At 40.8% G+C, this 26043-nt stretch overlaps 1 protein-coding gene and 1 non-coding gene across 9 annotated transcripts in view; one reads left to right on the top strand and one right to left on the bottom strand.

The window, feature by feature from the left end:
- Positions 1 to 26043, bottom strand: part of DLGAP1 (DLG associated protein 1) — a 971529-nt gene that overhangs the window by 314795 nt on the left and 630691 nt on the right. For all 8 annotated transcript variants that reach the window (XM_010353208.2, XM_010353207.2, XM_010353209.2 and 5 more), the window contains one exon: positions 2800 to 3014. In XM_010353208.2, the coding sequence (XP_010351510.2) occupies positions 2800 to 3014 (215 nt within the window). The remainder of the gene's footprint in view (positions 1 to 2799; positions 3015 to 26043) is intronic.
- LOC115895573 lies at positions 77 to 180 on the top strand. The gene has a single exon (XR_004055765.1). It is a non-coding gene; the product is annotated as a small nucleolar RNA U13 (small nucleolar RNA).

The following is a 26043-nucleotide window of genomic DNA, read 5'->3' as shown; positions in this document are numbered from 1 at the left end:
GAAACGATTCTAGGGGATGTGATGGTAGCACACGGAAGGAAGATATGTTCAGATGGTTGTCTAAGGTTCTCTTGTGATCCTTTTGTGGATCATAATAATGATGATTGAGTTTTCACAGTAATATATGAGATGTGCTTCCTTCAAACCTTGTTATGATATTGGCACATTATCCATCTTACATAAACATAGGAAAAAAAAGTTCTCTTTCCTGCCAAAGAATAGGGGACAACAGAGATGGTTTGGGGAAACTCCATCCTAAGTAAAATGTTTTCAGTTTAGTAGGTGTTCTCCTGTCCACTTATCACCACTTTGAATTTCTGTAAGTGGGGAGGGAGGAAATAGCAGTCACTAACTCATACCCAGTTCAACAACTTCACCGTCTGAAAGAACTGGCCCTCTACCATCAGCCTAGCTGTCATCTGCTTGTTTGCCTCTTTCTGCTCTGAAAACTTCTGAGCAGTAAAAGAAATATATGGTGGTCACGAAAATATGGTCCAGGACATTAGAGGAGGGTCATATTGTGAAAAAGGCAAATGAGAAAGAAAGAGTTTCAGTGACTTCAGAGTGATCCTCCACATCCTGAAGCTATGCGAGTAGCCCAGGGCACGATTGTGATGTTGATTTCAGCCCCTACCCACTACCCCTGTCCTCAGTCTCCTCAGAGCACCCTTCTCATCTTCCTCACGGCTCTGCATCTTTCTGTTCTCCTCTTACCTGGATATCGCTGTGGACAAGAGCAATTCCTCTATCTTATCACCCAAGACCCAAAGTATCACTTAGTGTATGTGACCAATGCATCTTGATGACAACCTAACAGGATACTCGGGAGGTGGAAAGGACTCTGGAGGTTGCTGGTTTAAGTGACTTTCTTTTCTTGCATCTTCAGGAAGATGTTAACCCCACGGCCATGACTACCTAGCATTGTGTCTAGTGGAGAGATATGTTAAGGTCCATAGAAGATATTTTTTTCAGAAGGGTCCTTAGCCTCCCTCGCTTCATATCACCTTGGTCCACTGCCTTTATTACAAATCCAGTTCTTTTAATTTAATTTTCTGAGCATCTGCTAGGTGTGCCAAAATGCAATGAAGACTTGTTTCTGTTTTTTATTTCCATGATTTTTTTTTTTAACCTCGTGTGGCAATGTTTTGGGTCCAATTCTGTTCTCCAAATAGATATATTGAAGTCCTAACTCCTACTATCGGTGAATATGACCTTATTTGGAAATAGAGTCTTTGTAGATCTAATCAAGCCAAGTTTGTGGTAGTTTGTTCTGAAGATTCTTGAAAACTAACACATGTAATAAAAAGGCAAAGAGGAAGGGCAACTGAAAGCCAAAGAAAGAAGGAAGAGGTTTTTTTCTTGGCTTAATTTACTGATGCATTGGTGTTAATTTTTGATTAAAACAATCCAGAATTGTTACACACGAACCCTTGACAAATAATTCATGAGAGGCTGTCTCTGTCTGGTTCTTTAAAATACAACATACTCTGCTATTTAAGTAAATTCCCATCGCACAACAGTCAGCTGTGTTTCAGTGCTCTTGAATAACAAATACGTTTGTTTTCCTTAATTCGACTGCATCGATTTTTTGTTTTACTTATTTTGTCTTTTAATATTTTATTTAGTAACATAATATAAATGCATGAATAGCAATGTTATTTCATCAAAATATAGAATCAAAGGCACTTAAAAATATGAGTTATCTGTAATATATTTTTCAGGTCCAAGCGGAATTCTATTATTTCTACATTTCAAGACTCTAAAGAATTTAGTCTCTATAAACAGCATTTAGAATTAAATCAGGTCTGGCTTAAAATAATCAATTTCAGTGGTTTCCTGTGTAGTGCTGTTCTTTGTTTACAAACAGCACAAATACAGTTAAGGACTACAGTCATATGCTGCATAACAACATTTCAGCTAATGATGCATATGATAGGGTGGTCCCATAAGATTAAAATACTGTATTTTTACTGTATTTTTCTATGTTTGGATATATTTAGATAAACAAATACTTACCATTGTCTGAGAGTTGCCCACAGCATTCAGTACAATAATTTGCTGCATAGGTGTGAAACTTCGGAGCAATACGCCACACGATATAGCCTAAGTGTGTAGTAGGGTAGACCATCTAGCTTTGTGTAAGTGTACTCTATGATGTTGGCACAGTGAAATAACTTAATGATGCATTTCTCAGAATGTAACCCCATCATTAGATGATGTATGACTATATTTATATTTTCAAACAAAACATTTTTAAGGCCTTCAAATTGTAATATGTATTGAGTGCCCAAGTTTAAAAATGTATGTCAAGAACCTTCACATATCCAATTTGCAAGCATGGTCACATTCTATAAGCTTCTCCAAGACAATCTCCTCTATTATGTTACTCAATTATCTGAAAAATTCAAGAGTCTTAAGAAAAAGTTCTTGTATGTACTTCACGCCTCAGCAAATGTTCAGGAATTGGGATACATGTATATTCTCATTGACCAGAAATTTTAATTCTTTTCAGAAGCCATTCTGGATTTAAAAGAATCCAGAATGGCTTCTGAAAAGATTGGATTGTTTCTGCTTCTTAGAGATGAGGGGTTCAGTTTATGATCAATGCAGAGCACATCTGTTGCCTCTCTCTACAAAGGCACTGGGGTACAGACATCAGATCTAAAGTCACAATCAATTATTGCACTGCTCCACCTGTAGGATGTTTCTGCCCCACTTACTGTAGGAGACACACCGTCTGAGCCTCGGTGATAATACAAGCACCTGGATTATCACAAGAGCAGGGTTAGGACTACTTACTTGAGTGTGGTGAGTTCTGTAAGGGATGGCTGAGTAGCCTTGAGATAGCTTTCTCTCCGTGCAGCAACTTTTGGAGAAGGCTTGGGACTCGTGTCTGAGTCTCCACTGTCTTCATCCCCCATGGCCTTGATATAACTACCACTCCGCATTCTTCGGCATGGAATTTCATCATCTTTACCTCCAGGCGTGTACCCTGTCCATTCATCTTGAGGAACCTATTCAGATAGAAAACAGATAAATCACGTTTTACAAAATCCTACCTTTTTCTGTTCTTTTTCTTTTTTTAGATTTAACATTTCTAATTTTTATGAGTACGTAGTAAGTGTATATGGAGTACATGAGCTATTTTGATACAAGCATATGATGTGTAATAATCACATCAGGGTAAATGGGGTATCCATCACCTCAAGCATTTTTTTTTTTTTTTTTTTTTTTTTGAGGCGGAGTCTCGCTCTGTCGCCCGGACTGGAGTGCAGTGGCCGGATCTCAGCTCACTACAAGCTCCGCCTCCCGGGTTCCCGCCATTCTCCTGCCTCAGCCTCCCGAGTAGCTGGGACTACAGGCGCCCGCCACCTCGCCCGGCTAGTTTTTGTATTTTTGGTAGAGACGGGGTTTCACCGTGTTAGCCAGGATGGTCTCGATCTCCTGACCTCGTGATCCGCCCGCCTCGGCCTCCCAAAGTGCTGGGATTACAGGCTTGAGCCACCGCGCCCGGCCTACCTCAAGCATTTGTCATATCTTTGTGTTATAAACATTCCAATTATCCTCTTAGTTATTTTAAAACGTATAATAAATAAGACCAAGTATTTTCTTTTTTTGGTATGGTACTGCATGTTGGTAATATAATTATCTGAAACTTCAGACATTAACCTTTCAATAACAATATTTTATTGTAATAGGCTCAAGAATATTTTGAATACATACAAATCCATGTCTCTCAATCTTTTACATGACTCATGTATTAGGAAAAATTAAAACCATTGGCTTTGAATCATTTGTACATCTCAGTTTTCTCACGCTGATAATAGTTGAGTCGGGCATAAGAATGCCATTGGAAAGGAGAGCAATTTTATTTAAGCTTTCCAGTGATTTGTTTTCAACTGCCATTTAAGATTCGGGAATGTTTTCTGATTGATCTATGCCTTCCTTGAACCTTGTGACTTTACCATCTCATATCCAGTCTGTCTTCTTCCTAAACCAGTGGTCTCCACCAGCTGCATTTACTCCCCAATCATTTATTCTTTCTGAATCTTTCTTAATTTGGATTCAGCTTCCAAAGATCTGCTTAAAGCACTCTCTAAAGGTTTTCAATGATCTCCTTCTGGAAGATAATGGCATTTTCTTGCTTTTATTTTTTGTTGGCCTCTGCACACCCATGCACACACGTACACACAAATAACTCCTCTTGCAAGTTTCTCCCCTTTTTGGCCTTCGGATTCCTCAACTTACCTGGTATAGCTACTACTTGTCTGAATTGTTCCTTTCCTTTTGCTTTGCTGGATCCTACTCTAAGTCCCTAACTGTGGGTACCATAACAAAATAATGCTGTTAGTGCACTGCTCTTTTTTTTCTTTCCACAGTCATTTTCTCCGAGTTCAGCAGAACATTGCACTATGTTTTAAAAGCCGTCTTCGTGGCTTTCTCTTAAGTTCCTCTTAGATTTTCCACTTCAACATGAACTCAACCTAGATCTCATTCCTTCTTCATTTTTCATGATGTGAAAAAAGATGCATAGTAGCCACTCTTTTTATCCACTAAGAAGTAACATAGCAAACATCCTACAGTGCACAGAGCACTGCACAAGGCTTAAGGAAAAGAGACCAAAAAAGGGGGAGGCTGGTTCTTGCCCTCAACATATTTATAACAGAGATGAGAAAAGAAACGAGAGTTAGCAGTAATGGTGATGGGAAAGGAGGATCTGGGAAAGGAGGATCCAGGAAAGGCTCCCTGGAATTGGCCAGGTTTGCAATGAGAAAATAAAAAGGCTTTTAATACTTTGATATTAACAATTTACTGCCTATACATTAAAATAACATGGTACTTCATTATTAACATTAACTCTGCTAAAAAAACATTTGCCTACAAGATCTCATTTCATCAATATGACAACCTGTGTATAGTTTTCTGTTTTTCGCAGGTGTGAAGCAGGAGCTCAGAGAAGGTAAGTAACTTGCTGAAGGACACACAGCTAAAACAGCAGCACTACAGTTTGAAGTGTTTAATTCCTAAGATCAAAATTACATTAATCAAAATTTTATGATTCATAATATATCATGTTGAAACCTAAAGTGTTAAGAAAATTGTCCACAGTAGCACACACACATGTCAGACAGAGATTTCGAAATATTATAGGTTCTAAGGAAGTGAGAATAGATGTTCTACTAAAAGAGGATCATTCTTTCCTTTTTAATTGTTAATTTACCTGTATAACTTGAAAGTTTAGATCTAAGAACTTCAGATTGAAGAAATGCTACTATTCGTGGACTTTAAAACAGTGATTTGTAGGTTCTAATTCTGAAAAGTACTAACCAAGAGGAAGCATCACCCTGCAGCATGTTCACTGTATTTAATCAATTCTTACATTGTGCTCCTGTGTGCAGGCACTGTTCTAAGCGCTTACATTGTGCTCCCGTGTGCAGGCACTGTTCTAAGCGCTTACATTGTGCTCCCGTGTGCAGGTACTGTTCTAAGCGCTTACATTGTGCTCCCGTGTGCAGGTACTGTTCTAAGCGCTTACATTGTGCTCCCGTGTGCAGGCACTGTTCTAAGCGCTTACATTGTGCTCCCGTGTGCAGGCACTGCTCTAAGCGCTTTATAGATGTCAGCTCATTTGATCCACACGGTGGAGGGGTGTATTACTATTATTCCCATTTTATAAAGGAGGACACTAAAGTTATGTAACTCACCCAGAGTTACAGCTAAGAAGGGGCTGAGTTCCAATGAGGCAGTTCTTAGGGCCATATGTTGACCACTGTTTGACGCTCCTTGTCTTTCTAGGCTGTGCTTTGTGGCACCTGCAGAACTGAGCAATTACAGTCCCGGACACCTTTGTGCTCATCACATTCGATACACTTGCCATTTATTAATTATGCTAGTAACAATGTCATGTTTTTACTTTTTTAGGTAAAAGCATCAAAATCACCACAGCAACAAAGATTTCTCAGGAAATTGTAAATGCTGAGAACAGTCTTGTTTTTCTTGCATTGGCAGGTGACTCACTGCAGAGATAGGATCATGTTCAGAGCCTCAGTACAGGCTTAGCAATTATATTTTAAAAATTAACTTGGTACAGCTGAGGGTCATAGACGATGCACCCCACACTTGCTATTTCTCAATAGTGGTGTGAAGTTCATAAGCATTGGTCTCTGGAGTATATCAGAGAGTAATGTCAAACTGATTAGCTCATATGGCTTATGCAACAAAATAAGGCAAATTTTGTTCAGATATTTTGTTCAAAGTTGAGACCAGCCTGGCCAACATGGTGAAACCCCAACTCTACTAAAAATACTAAAATTAGCCAGGCATGGTGGCGGGCTCCTATAGTCCCAGCTACTAAGGAGGATGAGGCAGGAAAATCTCTTGAACCCGGGAGGCAGAGGTTGCAGTGAGCTGAGATCGTGCCACTGCACTCCAGTCTGTGTGGAAACTACTACTAGAAACAGTCTGTAATTGTTGTTTAGGGAATCAGCTGAGAAGTATTTTACCTGTAGATCTTTCAATTAATCATACTTTTCAAATGATGGCAGCTAAGATGTTGTGTGGAAGTGACTTCCATTGGAGTGGAATTTGAATAGTAATACATTATTTATATACCTAAAGGTAGCATACAACAAGATTACACATAAAATAATACAGTCATCAGTTCTAGGGAAAGTGTGAAGACAGAAAATCGAGACCTTGGAGAAGAAAAACACAGCTGCTGAACTGCAAGGGCCATTAACATCGGTATAATCGAGTCCGTTTTTATTTTTTGTTTCTTAAACACTAAAGCAAAAGGCAGACGTTACTTAGGTGCATGGCTTTAGAAAACAGCATATAGAGTGGTAAGCATGCCAGGTCCAAAGAGTGAAATGTGAATCCCTTTTGATTGGAAGGAAAGGGGGCATGACATGGCTGCAGCTGCTATTGTGAGCTGGGCAGAGGTTTGTGTCTTTCCATTTCAGCCGCACAAAGAGAAAAGATTTAGGAAAATCCAAAGAAAAAGATAGCCTTGCAGCTGTCTCAGAAAAGCCTGCATTATTACTGTGGTGGCAGTTTCAGGAACTGGAGGTCTTGGTACAAGGAAAGCTGGAGCAGAGACAAAGAGGGCAGGACCTCATTGATTTTAGGCTGGTGGGATGCCCTGCTTGTGTGCACCAGCTTAGGAGGGGGTTGGACTCAACAAACATAAACAAACAATAATAAAAACAAATTAATACAGGTTAGATTTTATAGTAGTATGGATGAGAAAAAAGGATTAATTGCTTTTTAATTATTACGCTTAAGCATTAGCACTCCAACAGAAATCTTAATTTTTGTTAAAACAAAATGAGGATTAGTGTGCATTCTCTGTTTCAGTGATAGCCCGTCTACAACTGAAACCACATGTTATCATTTGGAAAACCGGAAGACCTGCCCTTGACTAAGAAATGGCCATAATCAAGGGCTAACACCCTCTAATTACAAGATAGGGATGCTTTTTTTTTTTTTTTTTTTTTTGATAGTATCCCGCGCTGTTTCCTGAGCTGGAGTGCAGTGGCGTGATCTTAGCTCGCTGCAACTTCCACCTCCCGGTTCAAGCGATTCTCCTGCCTCAGCTTCTTCAGTAGCTAAAATTACAGGCCTGTGCCACCACGTCCAGCTAATTTTTGTATTGTTAGTAGAGACAGGGTTTTGCCACGTTGGCCAGGCTGGTCTTGAACGTACTGAAATAATTATTTCAATATCTTTTTTTTTGAGATGGCGTCTTGCTCTGTCACCCAGACTGGAGTGCAGTGGCACGATCTCAGCTCACTGTAACCTCTGCCTTCTGGGTTCAAGAGATTCTCCTGCCTCAGCCTCCCTAGTAGCTGGGACTATAGGTGCCCGCCACCATGCCTGGCTAATTTTAGTATTTTTAGTAGAGTCGGGGTTTCGCCATGTTGGCCAGGCTGATCTCAAACTCCTGAAGTCATGATCTGCCTGCCTCGGCCTCCCAAAGTGCTGGGATTACAGGGGTGAGTCACCGTGCCCAGCCAGGATGAGAATGCTTTCTGAATTGAAATGATGTCATGGGCACTGAAGGATGGGCCATTCTAATGAAGGTTGTAGTCTATTCAGTCACAGAACAGGAGAAAATAAAACACCACCTAATGGGGCATGCTCATATTTTCTGTCTCTCTTCCTGCCTCACTCCCTTATTTCTTTACTTCTGCAGGTATTTTTTAATTGTTTATTTGCCAGCCATGGTTTGGGTGCTGGGAATACACACCAGTGAATAATACAAACGTTGGTCTCATTCCATGTAATTTATATTCTAGAAGGAGAGCAAGAAGAGACAGCGAATAGACAAGCACCTGATAAATGAACAAGATAATTTCAGAAAGCATAAATGCTATAAGGAAATAAGATAAGGGGGTGTGCCAGGGTAGCTGGAGGGGGGCTGCTTCAACTTGTCCTTCAGTGAAGCCCCCTGAAGAAGTAACAGAGATTTGATGACCAGAAGAGCCAGCCTTGGAAGGATCTAGGGGAACAGCTTCCAGGCAGAAGGATCAGCCGGTGCAAAGTATCTAGAGTAAGAAGAAGATTGGAGTAATTGTAGCCCTAGGAATGAAAATGCCAGCCTGGCCAGAGAGCACTGAGCAAGAGAAGCAAAGGGGGTCAGGTCACATAGCTCATCTCAAGCTATCTCAAGTCTTCCTTAAAGTTGAATCTGCTCTCCCAAAACTCCCTCCAACTACTTCAGCCTAAATTAATCTTTTTGTTTATGAAATTTATAGCATGTACCATCTATGTAAGAGGTCAGCAGAATATAGCTTGCAGACTAAATCTGTTTCATCATCTATTTTTGTAAATAAAGTTTTATTGGTACACGGCATGCCCATTCATTCTGTGTTATCTATGGCTGCCTTTGAGCTACAAGCGCAGAGCTTTATGGTAGCGATGGAGACAATATGGCTCATAGAGAAAGTATCCCAACCCTCGGTCCACATTATACTGAGTACTCAAATAATCACGAAATGCTGTTTTATGGACATGGCTCTTTGTCTTTGTTTCATCTCTCCAACTACTCCATAAGCTTACTGAAATCGGGGGAAGCCGTATTGCCAAAGGATTAGAGGGTGGGCTCTCCAATAAACTGCCCGGGCTTGAATTCCAGCTTTGAATTTTTGCTGGGTAAATTACTAGGTACATCCTTGGGTGAGTTAATTAACTTATCTGTGCCTCAGTTTCCTATCCCATAGAATTATGTGTGAATGAAATGAGGTAATGTCCATAAGCACATAGGAAGTGTTTAATAAAGTTCTGTTTGATGGGAGTTCTTCACTGTACACTGTACTCAGCCATGTTACTGAGCACACAGACACCCCTGATGATGAATGGCTTTGGCTTTCCAAGACTCTGATGCCTACCTTCAATTTTCTTTGGCAAGTTAGGAGCAAAAATAGTCTCTCCACTTCCAATTGGTTCTTTTTAATTTCTGTAGAGATGAGGTCTTGCTCTGTTGCCCAGGCTGCTCCTCAAACTCCTGGGCTCAAGTGATCCTCTCACCCCAGCCTCCTGAATAGCCAGGACTACAGGCACCTGCCACCACACCTGGCTTTCTTCATGGCTACTTTTAAAGAATATGGTCAATTATAAAAATCTTGGGGATTAAAAGTAGTGGCATTTATTATTAAAAGCAGTGGATTAAAAGCAGTGGCTGCCATATTTCTATCCACTATATATTCTAGTATAAGAATATAAGTGCAAATGGACTATATATAAAATAATTTGCAAAATTATAAAAATTTCTTTCACGGTAAGAAAACGGTTCTCCTAAGTTGGCCCACGGGCACAAAAAGGTATTTGTCTCTCTGCTAGGAGCTTTGGAAGTGGACTATCTTTTGGTGCTGATATTTCCCGTCACTTTAGGTTTTCCTGAAGTCAGTTGAAAGAGGAACACACGGTGGGGCGTGGTGGCTCATGCCTGTAATCCCAACACTTTGGGAGTCCGAGACGGGCAGATCACGAGGCAAGGAGTTCAAGTCCAGCCTGGCCAACATATAAAACCCCGTCTCTATTAAAAATACAAAAAAATAGCTGGGCGTTGTGGTGGGCACCTGTAATCCCAGCTACTCAGGAAGCTGAGGCGGTAGAATTGCTTGAACCCGGGAGTCGGAGGTTGGAGTGAGCTGAGATCATGTCACTGCACATTTTACTGAATCTAAGACACCAATGCAATTGTCCCAACATTTTTTGTGTTGCTAAGAAAGAAATAAACATCATCAATAAATTCTGACACTCCATAGAATATATGATTTATCCCAATATCCAAAAAGCTAAAACGTAGAAACTATGGCTCTTAGAATAAATTTAAAACTCTTTTAAAATATGTATGAAAAGAAAAACAAGAAATGAATTTATTCTGGGATAGTAATTGTCAAACTTAATGTTCATATTTACTCATAACCAAATTAATAATAGCAATTACATTTATCATGTCATGCTTTTGGAAAAAAATCGTAAGTTCACATAATGTCTCACGATCCTTACAACCATCATGAAGGATATGAGGAGTAAATATTATAACCTCAGTTTGTTATATAGAGAAACTGAGGTCCAGAGACATTAGTAACTAGTGTAGGGTGACACTGTGCCCAAGTTGAGGTCTGCCACTGACAGTTCAGGAATCTCCCCCGTCCCCTTCTAGCATATTCATATATGTCTTTTGACATGTCTTTTGGGTAACAATTATTTTTTGATAAACTACAAAGCACATATTTCAGATAAGAAAATAATGTCATAGTGCTTTAAGGTCTGTCTGAAGGAAAAAAATTGATAAACAAAGAATGAGTTACAATCCCTTGAAAGAAAAGTTGCAAGAACTACTCTATCAGACGTAGGAACGCTTACTTTTAAAAGTCTCTCCCCAAGTGCATCTAGCTTGAGTGCCCCGCTTTGGCTGGGCTGCAGTTATCAAAGTGTAACTAAATGGATATAGTCTGTGCCAGTGATGGTCTGAGGGACGATGGTTGAGAGATGAAGCCATGTGCACGTGACTCTTTGAGAGCGGATTATCTCAGGATGGGAAGTTGCATGGTGAGGTGTGGAGTAATGAGAATGCGTGAGATTTTGGGAAATCTGAGAGCCACAAAAGGAATGAAGACACTTAGAAAGCCGGGACAGCTGAAATGGAGCATATGTCCTGAAAATATACAAGGGCAGGCCAGTGCGATTCCGTGAGCTATTCTGGATTGCAGAGATTTGGGAGGAAAACTGATGAGCCCAAGGCTGTGAGTGCATAAAGCAAAGTTCTATTTCATCAGGAACCAAAGAACTGGGAATAAGGAACTTAGCATTTGGTTGATTTGGTGCAAACAAAGATAATAGAGCAAGGAAAAGTCACAACTGAATGGTGGGCATCAGGGATAGGTTTCTATTTGCACAGCTACCCCTCAGCAGCTGTCGATTCCTTCCCAAGCACAAGGTGTTTCAATGACAACCACCAGGTAAATAAGGGTGCTTAGTAGTGACTCAGGGGTCAACCTGTTTGGCCTTTCCTGTGCTTGAAAAGGAATGGTAAATAGGAGGAGAAAAACCTACATTATGAAAGGAGAGTTGGGCATCTGACATTCATGAAATATCTGACAATTATGGAATAATCTCAATGAGCTAGGGGCAGTGCCTATGTTACTTTATTTTAATCTTTGCAGCAGTTGTATGAAATAGGCATTACTATTTCCATTCTACTGCTTCAAAATTGAGATTCAAAAAGGTAAAATGGCCAAGTGCAATGGCTCGTACCTGTAATCCTAGCACTTTCGGAGGCCAAGGCAGGAGGATCACTTGATTCCAGGAGTTTGAGACTGGCCTGGGCAACATAGCAAGACCCCATCTCTACAAAAGAATTTTTTAAGTGTAGCTGGTGTGGTGGTGGTATGTGCCTCTAGTCCTAGCTACTTGAGAGGCTGAGATAAGAAGATTGCTTGAGCCCAAGAGTTTGAGACTGCAGTGAGCTATGATGGTGCCACCACTCTCCAGCTGGCGGACAGAGTGAGACTTTGTGTCAAAAAAAAAAAAAAAGATGAAAGGACTTGCCCCAGGTCTTAATAAGTGGTAGGAATGTGCACTTGTCTGACACCAAAACTTTTAATAATATCACCTTGCCTCTGATGAATCTGTGATGATTAAGTGAATGAACTAATAAACTAAAAAAAAGAAGAAAAGAATGGGGTGCATACTCCCACTCAACAGTAGTGGTTTTTAAAATAAAATGTAACCATTCAAATAAGCACAATTGTTCTCGTGTCACTAATTTTCTAGCACTGCTAAAAGAGGGTTCAAAATCATAAATTCTTAATTCTGAAGTGAAAGAGTGCTGTCATTTCCTGGTCTGGGGCTGCCTTACCAAGTACTGTTTGCAGCTGCTGCTTAAACAAACATGAACAGTTCGGTGGGGGGGGGGGGGGGGGGGGGGAGGCGATTAGAAAACTTGCAGGACAGCCACACCTTTAAGGGTGGCTTTGGGAGCCTTGAAGCATCCCAACAGCGTCTTAGCATTTGTAGGAAGGCTCCGCCCTGGACTTCTGGTTCCTGCCTACAACTTTTTAGGGAAATGGCTGTAATGTGTTGGCCTTCTAAGCACTTTTAGTGGGCTCTCAGATTCCCTACTCACTCGATTTCTTTGCATCTTCTTTGCAGCTGGGAGAACTGCTTTTCTGCTCCACACAGCTTTCACCTTGACAAATGCGACTTGGCTTAAATGTCCCTTTAGCCTTTTTAGCTTGCTCTTCTCATAGCAAAAACAGAAAAAAAAAAAAAAAAAAAAAAAAAAAAAGAGCAAGAATAGGAAAATTACAATTACGCAATGTGCAGATCCCTAGGCACGACTGTCGCTTCCCAATCAGGAGAAGATTTCCCTGGCAACCGCCCTTTCTCACTCCCCTGGAAGCCCGAAACTGGGGGAAAACTTAATTTGTTTTAGATTGCTTAAAATTACCTTTTAAGGATAAGAGTAAATACCTACCTCTTTAAATAGAATTTATACCCTCTGCCACAGCTCTTCCAAATACCATTTTAAAATGATCTTGAAAGAACAGAACGTTGTAAACAGTGACATATAAAGGTAATTTGCTTACCACGACCCTATAGAATTATTCTTACCCACGAACATGTATAGTATCTACAGGGTACCCAGCACCAGAGCAGGGGCTGCGTAAATACACCAAAAGCATTTTATAAAACTCAGTCTCCGGTGTTAAAGAAGTTTGTAAGTTTTGAGTGGATCTGGTGAAACTGGAGGGTGGATGAAGGAAACGAGTAAAAAGCAGCTTTAAGTAAGTCAAGCCGAGTCGAGTATTAAATCTCAGTACCTCTGAATTTCCTATTGGGTTTGAAGTTTGTTCCCATAAATCCCCTTTCCCGGTGATGAAACTGTTCCTTAAAAGTTGAATATATGTGTGTGAAGTGCAAATGCCACTGATAAACAGCCCTGTGGGGGAATGGCAGAGGGGCTAGGTCTGCAGTCCCCAAGGGATTGGAGAACCATGGGCCTTTGGGGACTAGTAGAAAACGTTACTGAGGTCCTGGATGACATTAAAACGGGCACTACCTGTGGATAAGAAACCCTCGTGACATCACATCAAGAAATAATAACTAAGATGCTGGGCGTGGTAGAATGCAGCTACTTGGGAGGCTGAGGGGAGAGGATCATTTGAATCCAGGAGTTCAAGACCAGCCTGGGCAACACAGTGAGACCTTGTCTCAAAAATTTTTTACAAGAAATAGCAACTAAGATACTAAGATTCTAATATGAGGTAGGGACAGGAAGGGAAATGAATTTTATTAATTATTCACCCACTATTTTGACTGTAGTGAATACGTATGGGTTTAGCTATCCCAGTTCCACTTTTGGTTCTTGTAGCCAAGCCTCCTGACTTTGCTCTGGGAAAAGCTTTCTCCCCAACTCGAGGTCCATGTATTTCAGGAGTAGCCCAGGAGTTAGGGTAGGACAAACAGCAAATCACACTTCCTGGCTTCATTGCTTGGCTCAGGGCAGAGGTGAATGATCTAAGCTTACTCAGTCAGCAAGCGTCTGTGGACCTGTGCATGAAATGCCAGGACAAAGATACCTCCTCTCCCACTGAATACATTAATAAGGATGCATGTGACCTTAGGACCTGCTGGTAGCCATTTTATAACATCTAATACACAAACATAATTTCACGTAATACAAAAACCCTGTGTTATCTTACTGCCATTGCAATGATGAAAAAATTGAGACTTAGTGGCATTAAATAACTTACACCAAATGTTACAGCTTGTCAGAACTGAAAGACAGGTTTGTCTTATTCAAATTTCTACACTCTTTTCATCACACCAGGCTGCTGTCTATAAGAGTTTCAAAACTTTGTTACAGTAATTTTCTATTAAACCTCATATTCAAGTGTTAAGTTGCTGGGAGATACAATCCCATAGCATTTTGGAACTTGTAACAAGTACTGAATCTTAGATGCTTGGTCCAGCACTTTGGGAGGCCGAGGTGGGCAGATCACTTGAGGTCAGGAGTTCGAGACCAGCCTGGCCAACATGGTAAAATCCTGTCTCTATTAAAAATACAAACATTAGCCAGGCATGATGGCGGGCACCTGTAATCCCAGTTACTCAGGAGACTGAGGCAGGAGAATTGTTTGAACCTGGGAGGTGGAGGAGGTTGCAGTGAGCCAAGATGGCACCACTGCACTCCAGCCTGGGTGACAGAGTGAGACTCCCTTTCAAAAAAAAAAAAAAAAAAAAAAAAAAAAAAAAAAAAAAAAATAGAGGTCTAGGTCTATGGTAAATATATTTTTTCCACTGACTATATAGGAGATAAGCTAACTTAGAACCCTTTTTTAGTTTTTAATGTAACTTCATTTTCTGGCATATTGGAGGCATATCTGTGGGCTTGGAATTGTTAGTTGAGCCATCATAGCTTTCCATTATTGTTATAGTTACTAGTGTGCTGGTGTCTATCCACCATATCCTATGTTGTTTGTTGCTATAATTCCTAGTTGCAAACATTGAATTCCCTGAGGCAAACTAGAATTCTGTGTCTGGTGTTCAGAAGCAGAGATGTGGGTAGAAGATTAGCGACCTTCCTCTTGGTGTCAATAGAAGCCCACGTGTGGAAACATCATTCATCAACACTAATCCTTGGTATTGTCTAAAATCACATAAACCTCTCGGCACATCTGTCTGTTGCTGTACACACCCAACTACTTGTCAAACTTGTATATGAATTTTTTCCTTAGGACACAAAATCTGATAATGTTATTATTAACAAATGATACCGCTAGAGTCTATAAAATATCAAGTCAATCATCTCAAGTATTAATACTTAATTTTAAAATTACAAATTTTAAAATAGATTTCAGCAAATATTTTCCTTTAGTTTCTCTATTATCAATTTTGAAGTATTAAGTTTCTCAAATGAGGCTTCCTTGTGAATCGTTAACTTACATACTTGACATTGATAAACAAACAAAAATCCCAATAGATTTAGGAAGAGCTACAACTCAGAAGCTCCTGCTTTTCGTCACCACCGTCTGATTCCCACTGTATCTTGGGACTGTTTGGACTTTTTGTTCCAAGCTACATTTACAACACCTGAAAGCATACGGCATTCAAATGGGCCAGAATAATCTTTCCTCCCTGAATCCCATCCATTCTAATGCAATGAAACCATCAAACCACATGCATCTAGTTCTTGATATCGGGAAAATAACTGAATAGTATTTTGGTGTCCTCATGCACATGTGTGATGCAAAATTCCACTTTCATAATCATCATACAGGGAAGCTGCCTCTTGAGGGTGTGTACTTTAAACTATGTTTCAGTCTACTTTCCACAGGCAGCAAGGTATCGATAATGAACACAGGATGTCCCACAAACATGTGTACAGATGAGTATGATACACTCAATAGTTATCCAAATCACTGCTTCTGGGCTAGTTCAAGGTCCATTGAAAGGAAATGTTCCAACTGGAGTATTCATTACAGGGTTCTCTTCTTTCACTTTAAACTGATTACTTTGTGGTTAAGCTGCAGTTAAAAGTTCCACTTCTTCTGTGACTTTATCAAAATGCTTTAAAAGTATTCATTCACTTATTCAACACATATTTATGGAGTATATACAGTCGTCGTCCTGTGGTATCTGTGAGGGACTGGTTCCAGGATACCAAAATCCATGGATGCTCAAGTTCCTGATATAAAATGGTGTAGTATTTGCATATAACCTATGCATTATCTTCCCATATACTTTAAGTCATCTCTACATTGCTTGTAATACCTAATACAATGCCTGCACATCACTTCATTTGTGTGGATTCAACATAGTACTCAGGGTACAGCAAACTGAAGTTTTGTTTTGTGCAATTTTGTGGATTTTTTTTTTCCAAATATTTTTGACCCATGGGTGGTTAAATCCACAGATGCAGAACTGACAGATACATAGAGAGGACTGTATCATGAAACAGGTGCTATTTTAGGTACAGCAATTGATAGGCAAAGAAAAACATCTATTTTTAGTTCCTCAAAGAACTAAAAATAGAACTACCATTTGACCCAGCAATCATAGTACTGAGTATATATAGGAAAATAAAGCACTCTACCAAAAAGACACCTGCACTCACATGTTGATCACAGCCCTATTAAACAATACTGAAGTCATGGAATCGACTTAGACAATGTGGTACATATACACCATGGAATACTATGCAGCCATAAAAAGGAACAAAATCATGTCCTTTGCAGCAACACAGATGCAGCTGGAGGTCATTATCCTAAATGAATTCATGCAGACACAGAATACCAAATACTGCCTGTTCTCACTAAACCATGGGTACACACAGACATAAAGATGGCAACAGTAGGCCGGGCGCGGTGGCTCAAGCCTGTAATCCCAGCACTTTGGGAGGCCGAGACGGGCGGATCACGAGGTCAGGAGATCGAGACCATCCTGGCTAACACGGTGAAACCCCGTCTCTACTAAAAAATACAAAAAACTAGCCGGGCGAGGTGGTGGGTGCCTGTAGTCCCAGCTACTCGGGAGGCTGAGGCAGGAGAATGGCGTAAACCCGGGAGGCGGAGCTTGCAGTGAGCTGAGATCCGGCCACTGCACTCCAGCCTGGGCGACAGAGCGAGACTCCGTCTCAAAAACAAAAACAACACACACACACAAAGATGGCAACAATAGACACTGAGGACTCCAAAAGAGGGGATGGTGAAGGGCAAGGGTTGAAAAACTATCTACTGGGTACTCTGTTCATTATTTGGATGATGAGTTCAATAGAAGCCCAAACTTCAGTGTTATGCAATCTATCCATGTAACAAGCCTGCACATGTACGCCCTGAATCTAAAATTAAAAAATAAAGCTCTGCCCTCATGGGGAAGGGAGAGGACAGCCACTAATAAAACAAGCAAAATGTATGTTAGGCAATGATATGTGCTATGGAAAAACGAAAGCAGGAAAGGGGGAAAGAGTGTGTGGAGGAGAGGAGGGTGGTGGGATAGGCAATGTTAATAGTGTCATCATTGGAGGCTACGTTAAGAGACCTCTAGGTACTGACTGGATGGAGTGAGGGAGTCTGCCCTGGGGTCTGGCGGCAGAGTGCTCAAGGCAGAAAGAAGCACAGATGAGAAAGGAAGGGCAGGACTGCCATGCACACAGTGGGAGGCCAGGTGAGCGGAGTGGAGTGAGAGGTGGCAGAAGGTGAGGATAGTGATTGCGGGGCTATGGGGGTCCATTTCAGGAGGCTTTATAGGCTGTAGTAAGGGCTGTGGCATTTACTCAGGGTGAGATGGGAATAGAATGGAGGCTTTGATGAGACACAGACACATTCTAGTTTAAGAGAATCACTCAGGTTGCCAAGTTGAGAATGGCTCAAGGGCAACAAGGGTAGAATCAGAGACCCTTGGGGGCTCATGCAATAACCTAGATTGTAACTAAAAGGGAGGAGCCAGGGTGGAGCAGCAGTGGAGGGAGAAGATAGGGCCAAGAGGTTTGTTAATGATGATTTGGATGTGCGGACTGAGAAACAGCAGTAAAGGGCGACTCCAAGGTTTTCGGCCTGATCAACTGGAAGGACTGAATTCCCATTAGCTGACATGACGAGGCCTAAAGAAGGAGTAGACTCGGAGATCAGGAGCTCAGTTTGGGATGTAGGAAGTTTGAAATGCCCAAGGGCCATCTAAGCAGAGATGTTGAACAGGGTAGCTGGCTATCTAAGACTGCGGCTTCAGGCAATCTGGCTGCAAACACCCCTGTGGGCAGACACCTGGTACTCAGAACGCTGAGAATGAAGGAGTTGACCTAAGGAGAGTGTGTTGGTAGAAAAGAGAAATGGTCCAGGAGCCATGTCCTCTCAGCATTGCTCCACCCTTAGAAGTTTGGAGCTAAGAAACCACAAACTAGGCAGGATCAACACGGGTGTGTTGTCCGTCCTGGAAGCTGAGTAAAGAAAGTTTTTCACAGAGAAAGGAGTAACATACTGTCACATTGACTTTTTCCCGTGATCTTAATCCCATGGGACACTAAGTCAGCAACGTTAATTTTATCTCTTAGTCATCAGTTGCCATAGACAAAGGGTTCTGCTGTTCATGAATAGCTTTATCTTCCCAGCAAGATGCAAACTTCTTGAGAGCAAGGCTTTTGTTTTCTTCTTTTTCTCTCTCTCTACAGCAGTGGCTTTTAAATAGCTTTCGGCTATACCTCACAGTAAGAAATACATGTTACTTTGTAAACCAGTATAAGCACGTATACAAGTGAAAGACGAGAGAAATACTCAACCTTTTGGCATGCCATGCACTCTGTCTTTATTTTCATTCTCTTCTATTGTATTCTATTTAATTAAAAGTAATGGTATTTGTGACCCATTAAACAGATTTCACTACCACTAATTGGTTGCTACCATTGCTTAGAAAAGTGCTACTACTGTTAGAGTGTCTGCCACAGGGTTCTGCCATATTCATTATTAATCAGAGAGACACTGTTATTCATCTTCATTCCTCCCCATGTACCTTCTGTAAAGCAAGCACTTAATAGATGCTTGTCGAAAGAATAGTTTTGAGACCCTAAAGTAATACTTATTGAATTGAGCTCCTTGGTCTTTAGTTACCTTTACTTTCACTGATTGTACTTCTGTACTCATTGTAGTCGTGTAGAAGAATATTTCTTAAAAGCTGTGTCTTCAGAATAAACACAGACCTGCATGTCTTTTTAAAGGGGTTCCTGCGTAGCCAAGAGTCAGAGAAAACACTGGCTAGGGTTGGAGATGACCACCCAGATGAAGTGAGCCCATCACCTGGGTTATCACATGTGCAAAGTTACGGCAGGAAGCCTGATGTTTGAATGCTTTTTCATGTTCTTGTACATCAGCCTCTGGGGGCCAGGGGCAGTGGGGTTCAAAACATTTTTAAAAACAAGACAGGCCAGGCACACTGGCTCACGCCTGTAATCCCAACATGTTGGGAGGCTGAGGCAGGAGGATTGCTTGAGCCCGGATGTTTGAGACCAGCCTGGGCAACGTAGCAAGACCTCATTTCAACAAACTATTTAAATATTAGCTGGGTGTGGAGGCATGTGCCTGTAGTCCTAGCTGCTTGGGAGGCTGAGGTGAGAGGATCTCCTGAGCCTAGGAGTTGAAGACTCCAGTGAGTTGTGATCATGCCACTGCACTCCAGCCTGGGTGACAGAGTGAGACTCTATCTTGGAAAAAAAAGGACAGAAAGACTAAACAAAACCTAAAAAAAAAAACTTTCAACAACAATCCCATCTTTTTATTGTAATTTATATAGTATTCAATGTCAATATGAAACATTGATTATTTAAAAACAGGAGTAGAAATCTTTCATTAAATATCTATGACCCAAAGTTGATGGAGCTGGGAAAGTCATTAGTACCAACAATGTCTTAGGATTTTGAAATGCCCAACTACAGAAACAATATATAACTTAACCCAGACATTTCATTTCAAGAATCTTTAAAACAAGAGCCAGGTACATGGTAAGTCCTCAATAAATGTCAGCTAATGTTTAAATCCTTCTCTATAGAGAATGCTTATAACAGTGGCACAGAAGAAAATAAAATATTTTTCTACCATGTAATTCTTACTTAGGTAGTCTTTCACTTACAAGGAAGGAGGATGGTGCAATGGATACAGTATATCAGGTCAACCTGAGTTCAAATCTGACTCTACTTAGACCAGACATGTGATTTTGGCCTAATTACCTGAACAGGTTTTAGTTTAATTCAGTTAATTTTAATTTCAGGTTTTCAAACACGAAGTGAGGATAGAAATACCTACTTCAGAGACTGATTATAAAGATAAGATGATATAAAGTAATATATGACATGCCAACTAATTCAAAGTGTATTTGTAGGTTGCTTTTTCATGTAGAAATCATGTTTAAATGACGGTTAAGTTCCCACATGGTGCAAACCCTTAAAGCTGGTTTCATTCATAATAGAACTGACCTTTAACGGATTGTGCAATAGATTCAAGACTCTCTGAGCTTGGGGTGGGAGGGGGTTGAGGGTGGGGAAGATTAGTTCACTTAGGGGAATCTCTAGAGGCCTGTGTATAGGGGACTGTGGATCAGTCAGGGTTCTCAGAACAGAACAGGAAAAAAAAAAAAAAGATTTATTTTAGGGAATTGGCTGGGATGACTGTGGTAAGTAACAAGTCTGAAATCCACAGGGTGGTCTGGCAGGCTGGAAACTCAGGCCGGAGTTGATTCTGCAGTCTTGAGACAGAATCTTGTCAAAAAAACCTCAGTTTTTGGTCATAAGGCCTTTCAACTGATTGGATGAAGCCCTTCCACATTATTGAGGGTAATCCTCTTTACATAAAGTCAACTAATTATAGATTTTAACCACATGTATAAAATTACTTCACTGCAACACCTAGATTAGGGTTTGACTGAGCACTGGGTACTCTAAACTCAGCACATGGCTGCACAGAACTAACCATATAGACAGGAATTCGGGTGGCAGCTTCTAGGCAGTGAGGGGGAGACTTCATGGGCAGACAGGGCCACTGCAGTGATTATTGATATCTAGATTCTCTTCAGTTGTGAGCTGCATGTGCCCCGTTTGTTTTCTGAGGAATTATGAGTGTAAAGACCACCTCCTCACTAGTTGATCAGTAGATGCACAAAGGCCATGTAAGCAGAGTGAGCCTCTTACTGGCTCTGTACCAGCACCTAGCAAGGTGCCTGGCATGTCAATTTCATTGACAATGTTCTTTAAGAGCAAAAGAGTCATTCATGGAATTTTTATTTCTTGTCGACAAATGAACAGGAAAATCTACAGCCACCTGAAGCATCCCACCACGGTAAATAGACAGGAAATTGGCCGGGTGCGGTGGCTTACATCTGTAATCCCAGCACTTTGGGAGGCCAAGGTGGGTGGATCATGATGTCAGGAGCTCAAGACCAGCCTGGCCAACATGGTGAAACCCCATCTCTATTAAAGATACAAAAAATTAGCCAGGCGTGGTGGCACATGCCTGTAATCCCAGCTACTCAGAAGGCTGGGGGCAGGAGAATCCCTTGAACCCAGAAGGCAGAGGTTGCAGTGAGCCAAGATCGTGCCATTGCACCCCAGCCTGGGCAACAGGGCAAGACTCCGTCTCAAAAATAAACAAACAAATAAATAAATAGGAAATTTATAGACTCATCTTTTATTTAAGCCCTTTATATTCTGAAAGACCAAGAATTCCATAATGCCCTGCCTTGATAAAACAAATATAGAGCTAACCTTAAAAAAAACCAAGATTTGCTGTAGCAACTTGCACATATTACTAATGTAACACTGATCACATTGTTTTAAAACCATTTGTTTATAGATCTGTCTCACCCACCAATCTGTAAGCAACTTGAGAGGAGGGATGACGTCATTTGTCTGGCAGAGACCATTATTCATTCTTATAATTCTAGTTCTAAGCAGAGGATAATTATAAAACAACATACAATAAAGTAAAAGTGCTCGTGAAATCTCTAATTACATCACCCAGGTTGCACCTGTTTTATTCGACAGAGAAATAAAGTATGGGTACCTTTCATAACCAGATTTTCCTCCACCAAGGGCAGGGAAGAAAACTGGCAATGGGTGTGGGCAAATAGGGATCATGGGGGAACACACCCCCGTGCACGAAGTTGCTGGTGCATGTGTGTGGAGGGGGGCACGTATGACCAGTATCCAGAAGAGAGGCTCTGTTGGCATCCAAGGAGCTGCAGTTGGCTCTTGCTGTGGAGATATTTGGGGAAACATGGCCACAACCCTCAGCAGGGTCAACTGAACTCTACCAGGCCCAGAGAGCCCCATTACCAGATCATGGCAGGACCAGTCAAATAGAATCTGAAGACTGTCATCTCACCCTGTGTATTCCAAAGCACATTTTAGGGATCACCCATCCTTTTTTTTTCATTCTTATTATACTTTAAGTTCTGGGATGCACGTGCAGAACAGGCAGGTTTGTTGGATCACCAGTCCTTAGAAATGTTTTGTGAAACGTGGTTCAAGAGGGTTTGGGAGATGCTTGATATTGTATTGTTCTCTTAAAGAGTTTCCATCCATATGAACATCTTAAAGATTCTAGGTTGTCTGCCAATATAGAATTCTGAATACAGCACTCATTTTCTCAAATTCAACTCCTTTTCTTCACATTAATACCTATTCAGATGATCCTTTGGGAAATGTCAGCTTCTTCACATTCCAAACAAAGAAACTGACACCCAGAATGTAAGTTACAGCTTATATGGCTAATAAGTGGCAGCACTGGGTTAGAATTCAGATCTCCTTTTGTGCCAGTGCACTTTCTCCAGTCATCACACTGGAACTATTTATCTCACCATTGAACTCTTAATGAACACCTTTCAACAATTTCTGTGAAACTGTTTTGATCTCCCTGTATCAATATGTAGAAGACAAACATGAAGGAATGGCTGCTGTGTATAGGAGGACTCAGTCTTTGGAAACTTCGTCTTTTGTGTCAAGCCTGTGCCAGGACATGTTTCATTCAAGTTATCAGTGCAAATGAAAGTTGGCAATAGAGACATGTAAGTGGCATTGATCTATACAAATAGCTTTGTATAGATCTTGTATTTTAAAACACATCTTGTATTTTACACCAAGAACCTAGATCATGCCAACCTTTTGATGGTAAAAACTGTAATGAGAGAAGAATGCTTCATCAAGATAATAAATGATTACCTTTGCATATAGAAATAACCAGAACCCAAGCATGCTCACTCCATTATTCCTTTGGTCTCCAGGCACTGACTGGAACTCAGTCTTTAGTATCCAGTCTCTGTCACACACACATGAACGCATAAGCACACTTCATACTCAGTGATGATGTTTTTCCTATTACGAAAACTGTGAACTACCCACAGACAATAACAATGCAGATATATTTCACTTGAGAGAGACTTTCTTTTGTCATTTTCTTTACCTTTTTGGTGATGAGTCAAGCTGACCTGATGGGTGAGATGGTTCAGATACTCATGCTTCCTCCTAGTGACAGTGCTGGCTTTCTGCAATTCAAATGCCCCACTACAGCCACATGAGTAGGCACGTAGCCACCGACTCCAGTTAGTAATTATTTGTTTAGACTAAAAAATTCTGAATCAATAGAAAAACATTAAATTAAACCTCATTTTTGATATCTCATTTGACAAAAGAAATCATGTTATTTTTCCTTGCAGTAGATTTAGATAAACATCAAGAAAAAAAAATGTTTTGTGTTGGAATGGCCACAGAGAACCTTTTTTTTTTTCCCTCCAGGAGGGAAGATAATTCTAAGTCAGGAAAAATAATTGATGTGGCTTCCTAGTTTCTGCCCAAACCAGCCATATGCTGTCAGTATTACTGGAAGAAGTCTGAAAGAGAAAATACAAAGTAAGGGCAAGAAGGCCCTTGTGGGGAATGTGGGGGTGGAAAATGGAAGGCAGCTTCGGTGCTCCCCCATCACTGAGGCAGAGGAGGTGAGAGCACCTTTCTTCCTTGCATGCCCACTTGTCTATCAACTTCTCTCCTTCCATTTGAGGCTGCTCCTGGATGTAAATTTTGACCTGGTTTCAGTTGTAATAAATACATGAGGCATACAAGAGAAGCTCAAATAGCTTTCTAAAGGAGAATCTCATAAATAACAGTAGCTTTTGTTGTGCTCAATTATGTTGGTGGCATAATTTTCTTTTTTCTTTAATTTTCTATGAATTAAAAGATACATTTTTTCTTTCTTTCCTTCCTTCCTCCCTCCCTCCCTCTTTTCTTCTCCTTCCTTCCCTCCTCTCCCTTCCTTCCTTCCTCCTTCCTTCCTTCCTTCCTTCCTTCCCCCTTCCTTCTTTCCTTCCTTCCTTCCTTCCTTCCTTCCTTCCTTCCTTCCTTCCTTCCTTCCTTCCTTCCTTCCTTCCTTCCTTCCTTCCTTCTATCCCTTCTCCCTCCCTCCCTCCCTCTCTCCCTCCCTCCCTTCCTTTCTTCCTTTCTTTCTTTTCTTTCTTTTTTTCTTTTTCCTTCTTTCTTTTGACAAGGTCTTACTTTCTCCCCCAGGCTGGAGTGCAGTGGTGCAATCACAGCTTACTGCAGCCTCGATCCTTTAGGCTCAAGTGATCCTTCCACTTCAGCCGCCTGAGTAGCTAGAACCACAGGCGCACGCCACCATGCCCGGCTAATTTTTGTACTTTTGGTAGAGATGGGGTTTTGCCATGTTGCCCAGGCTTGTTTCAAACTCCTGACCGCAAGTGATCTGCCCACCTCGGCCTCCCAAAGTGCTGGGATTGCAGGTGTGAGCCACCGCACCTGGCCTGTTTCATTTTGATTTACTAAACATCTTCTATTTTTCTCTTCTGTTACACAGAAACAAACAAAAAGATAACTATTTTGTTTGGGAGGCATTTGATCATGAAATATTTAAATCAGAGGTTTCTAGCACGTGTGATCAATAAAAATAGAGGGAAACTAGGACTTCTGAACTGATTTCCTTTTGGAGCATTCTCATAGATGAATCTAGAAGGACACAGTGATTTATCTGAATGATAAATTTATCTGAATAATTTATCTGAATGATACAATTTTGATACCTTTATTAAGATACTTGAAGGTGTTGATTTACAAAAGATTAAGTACCACAGTGTAAACATTCTATTGTTGCATTAATTTGATTAGCAATGAAAAACTCAGAATCCATTTCTAAAGAAGTTGATAATACAAAGAAAACGTTGCCTAAAGACTGACTGTATAAAAATCATTTCTGCAATTTATCCAACTCATAAATTGGTATAAAGATTTATGGGCCAGGCGTGGTGGCTGACACCTGTAATTCTAGCACTTTGGCAGGCCGAGGTGGGCGGATCACGAGGTCAGGAGATAGAGACCATCCTGGCTAACACGGTGAAACCTTATCTCTACTAAAAATACAAAAAATTACCCCGGCATGGTGGTGGGAGCCTGTAGTCCCAGCTACTCGGGAGGTTGAGGCAGGAGAATGGCATGAACCCAGGAGGCGGAGCTTGCAGTGAGCTGAGATCACGCCATTGTACTCCAGCCTGGTTGATAGAGCCAGACTCCATCTCAAAAAAAAAAAAAAAAAAAAAGGATTTATGAACAGATGATTCATCATAGCACTGGTTGTAAAAGCAAAATGCGTGATAGTGAATACTGTTCCTCAATATGTATTGCTAATATACTACTTCTTTAATATGTGATGTTAATATAGTAGAATGTAGCTTCATTAAAGAAAGAATTTTGATTTGATTCAATCCTGTGTTCCCAGTGTCCGGAAGTGAGCTTGGCACACAGTAGATGAGCATTAAACATTTGCCAAATGAATGAATACCCCATATAATCAAGTATATGTACATAGGTGCATATGTACGTACACATACACATATTTGTATGCTTGACTACATGTAGAAAATAGCAGAAGGCGAATGTGAAAATGGTGACAGTGATGTCTGCCTTTGGTGAATAAGCCTGGAACACAGTGGGGGAGGGGCTCTTACTTTAACTCTGTATCAATCTGTACCATTTGAATTTTTTTTTCACAA

This window comes from Rhinopithecus roxellana, chromosome 21 (genome assembly GCF_007565055.1).
Source record: "Rhinopithecus roxellana isolate Shanxi Qingling chromosome 21, ASM756505v1, whole genome shotgun sequence".
Classification (NCBI taxonomy): Eukaryota; Metazoa; Chordata; class Mammalia; order Primates; family Cercopithecidae; genus Rhinopithecus; species Rhinopithecus roxellana.
Note: the sequence above shows the minus strand (reverse complement) of the source record. Positions and strands in the feature narration are given on the sequence as shown.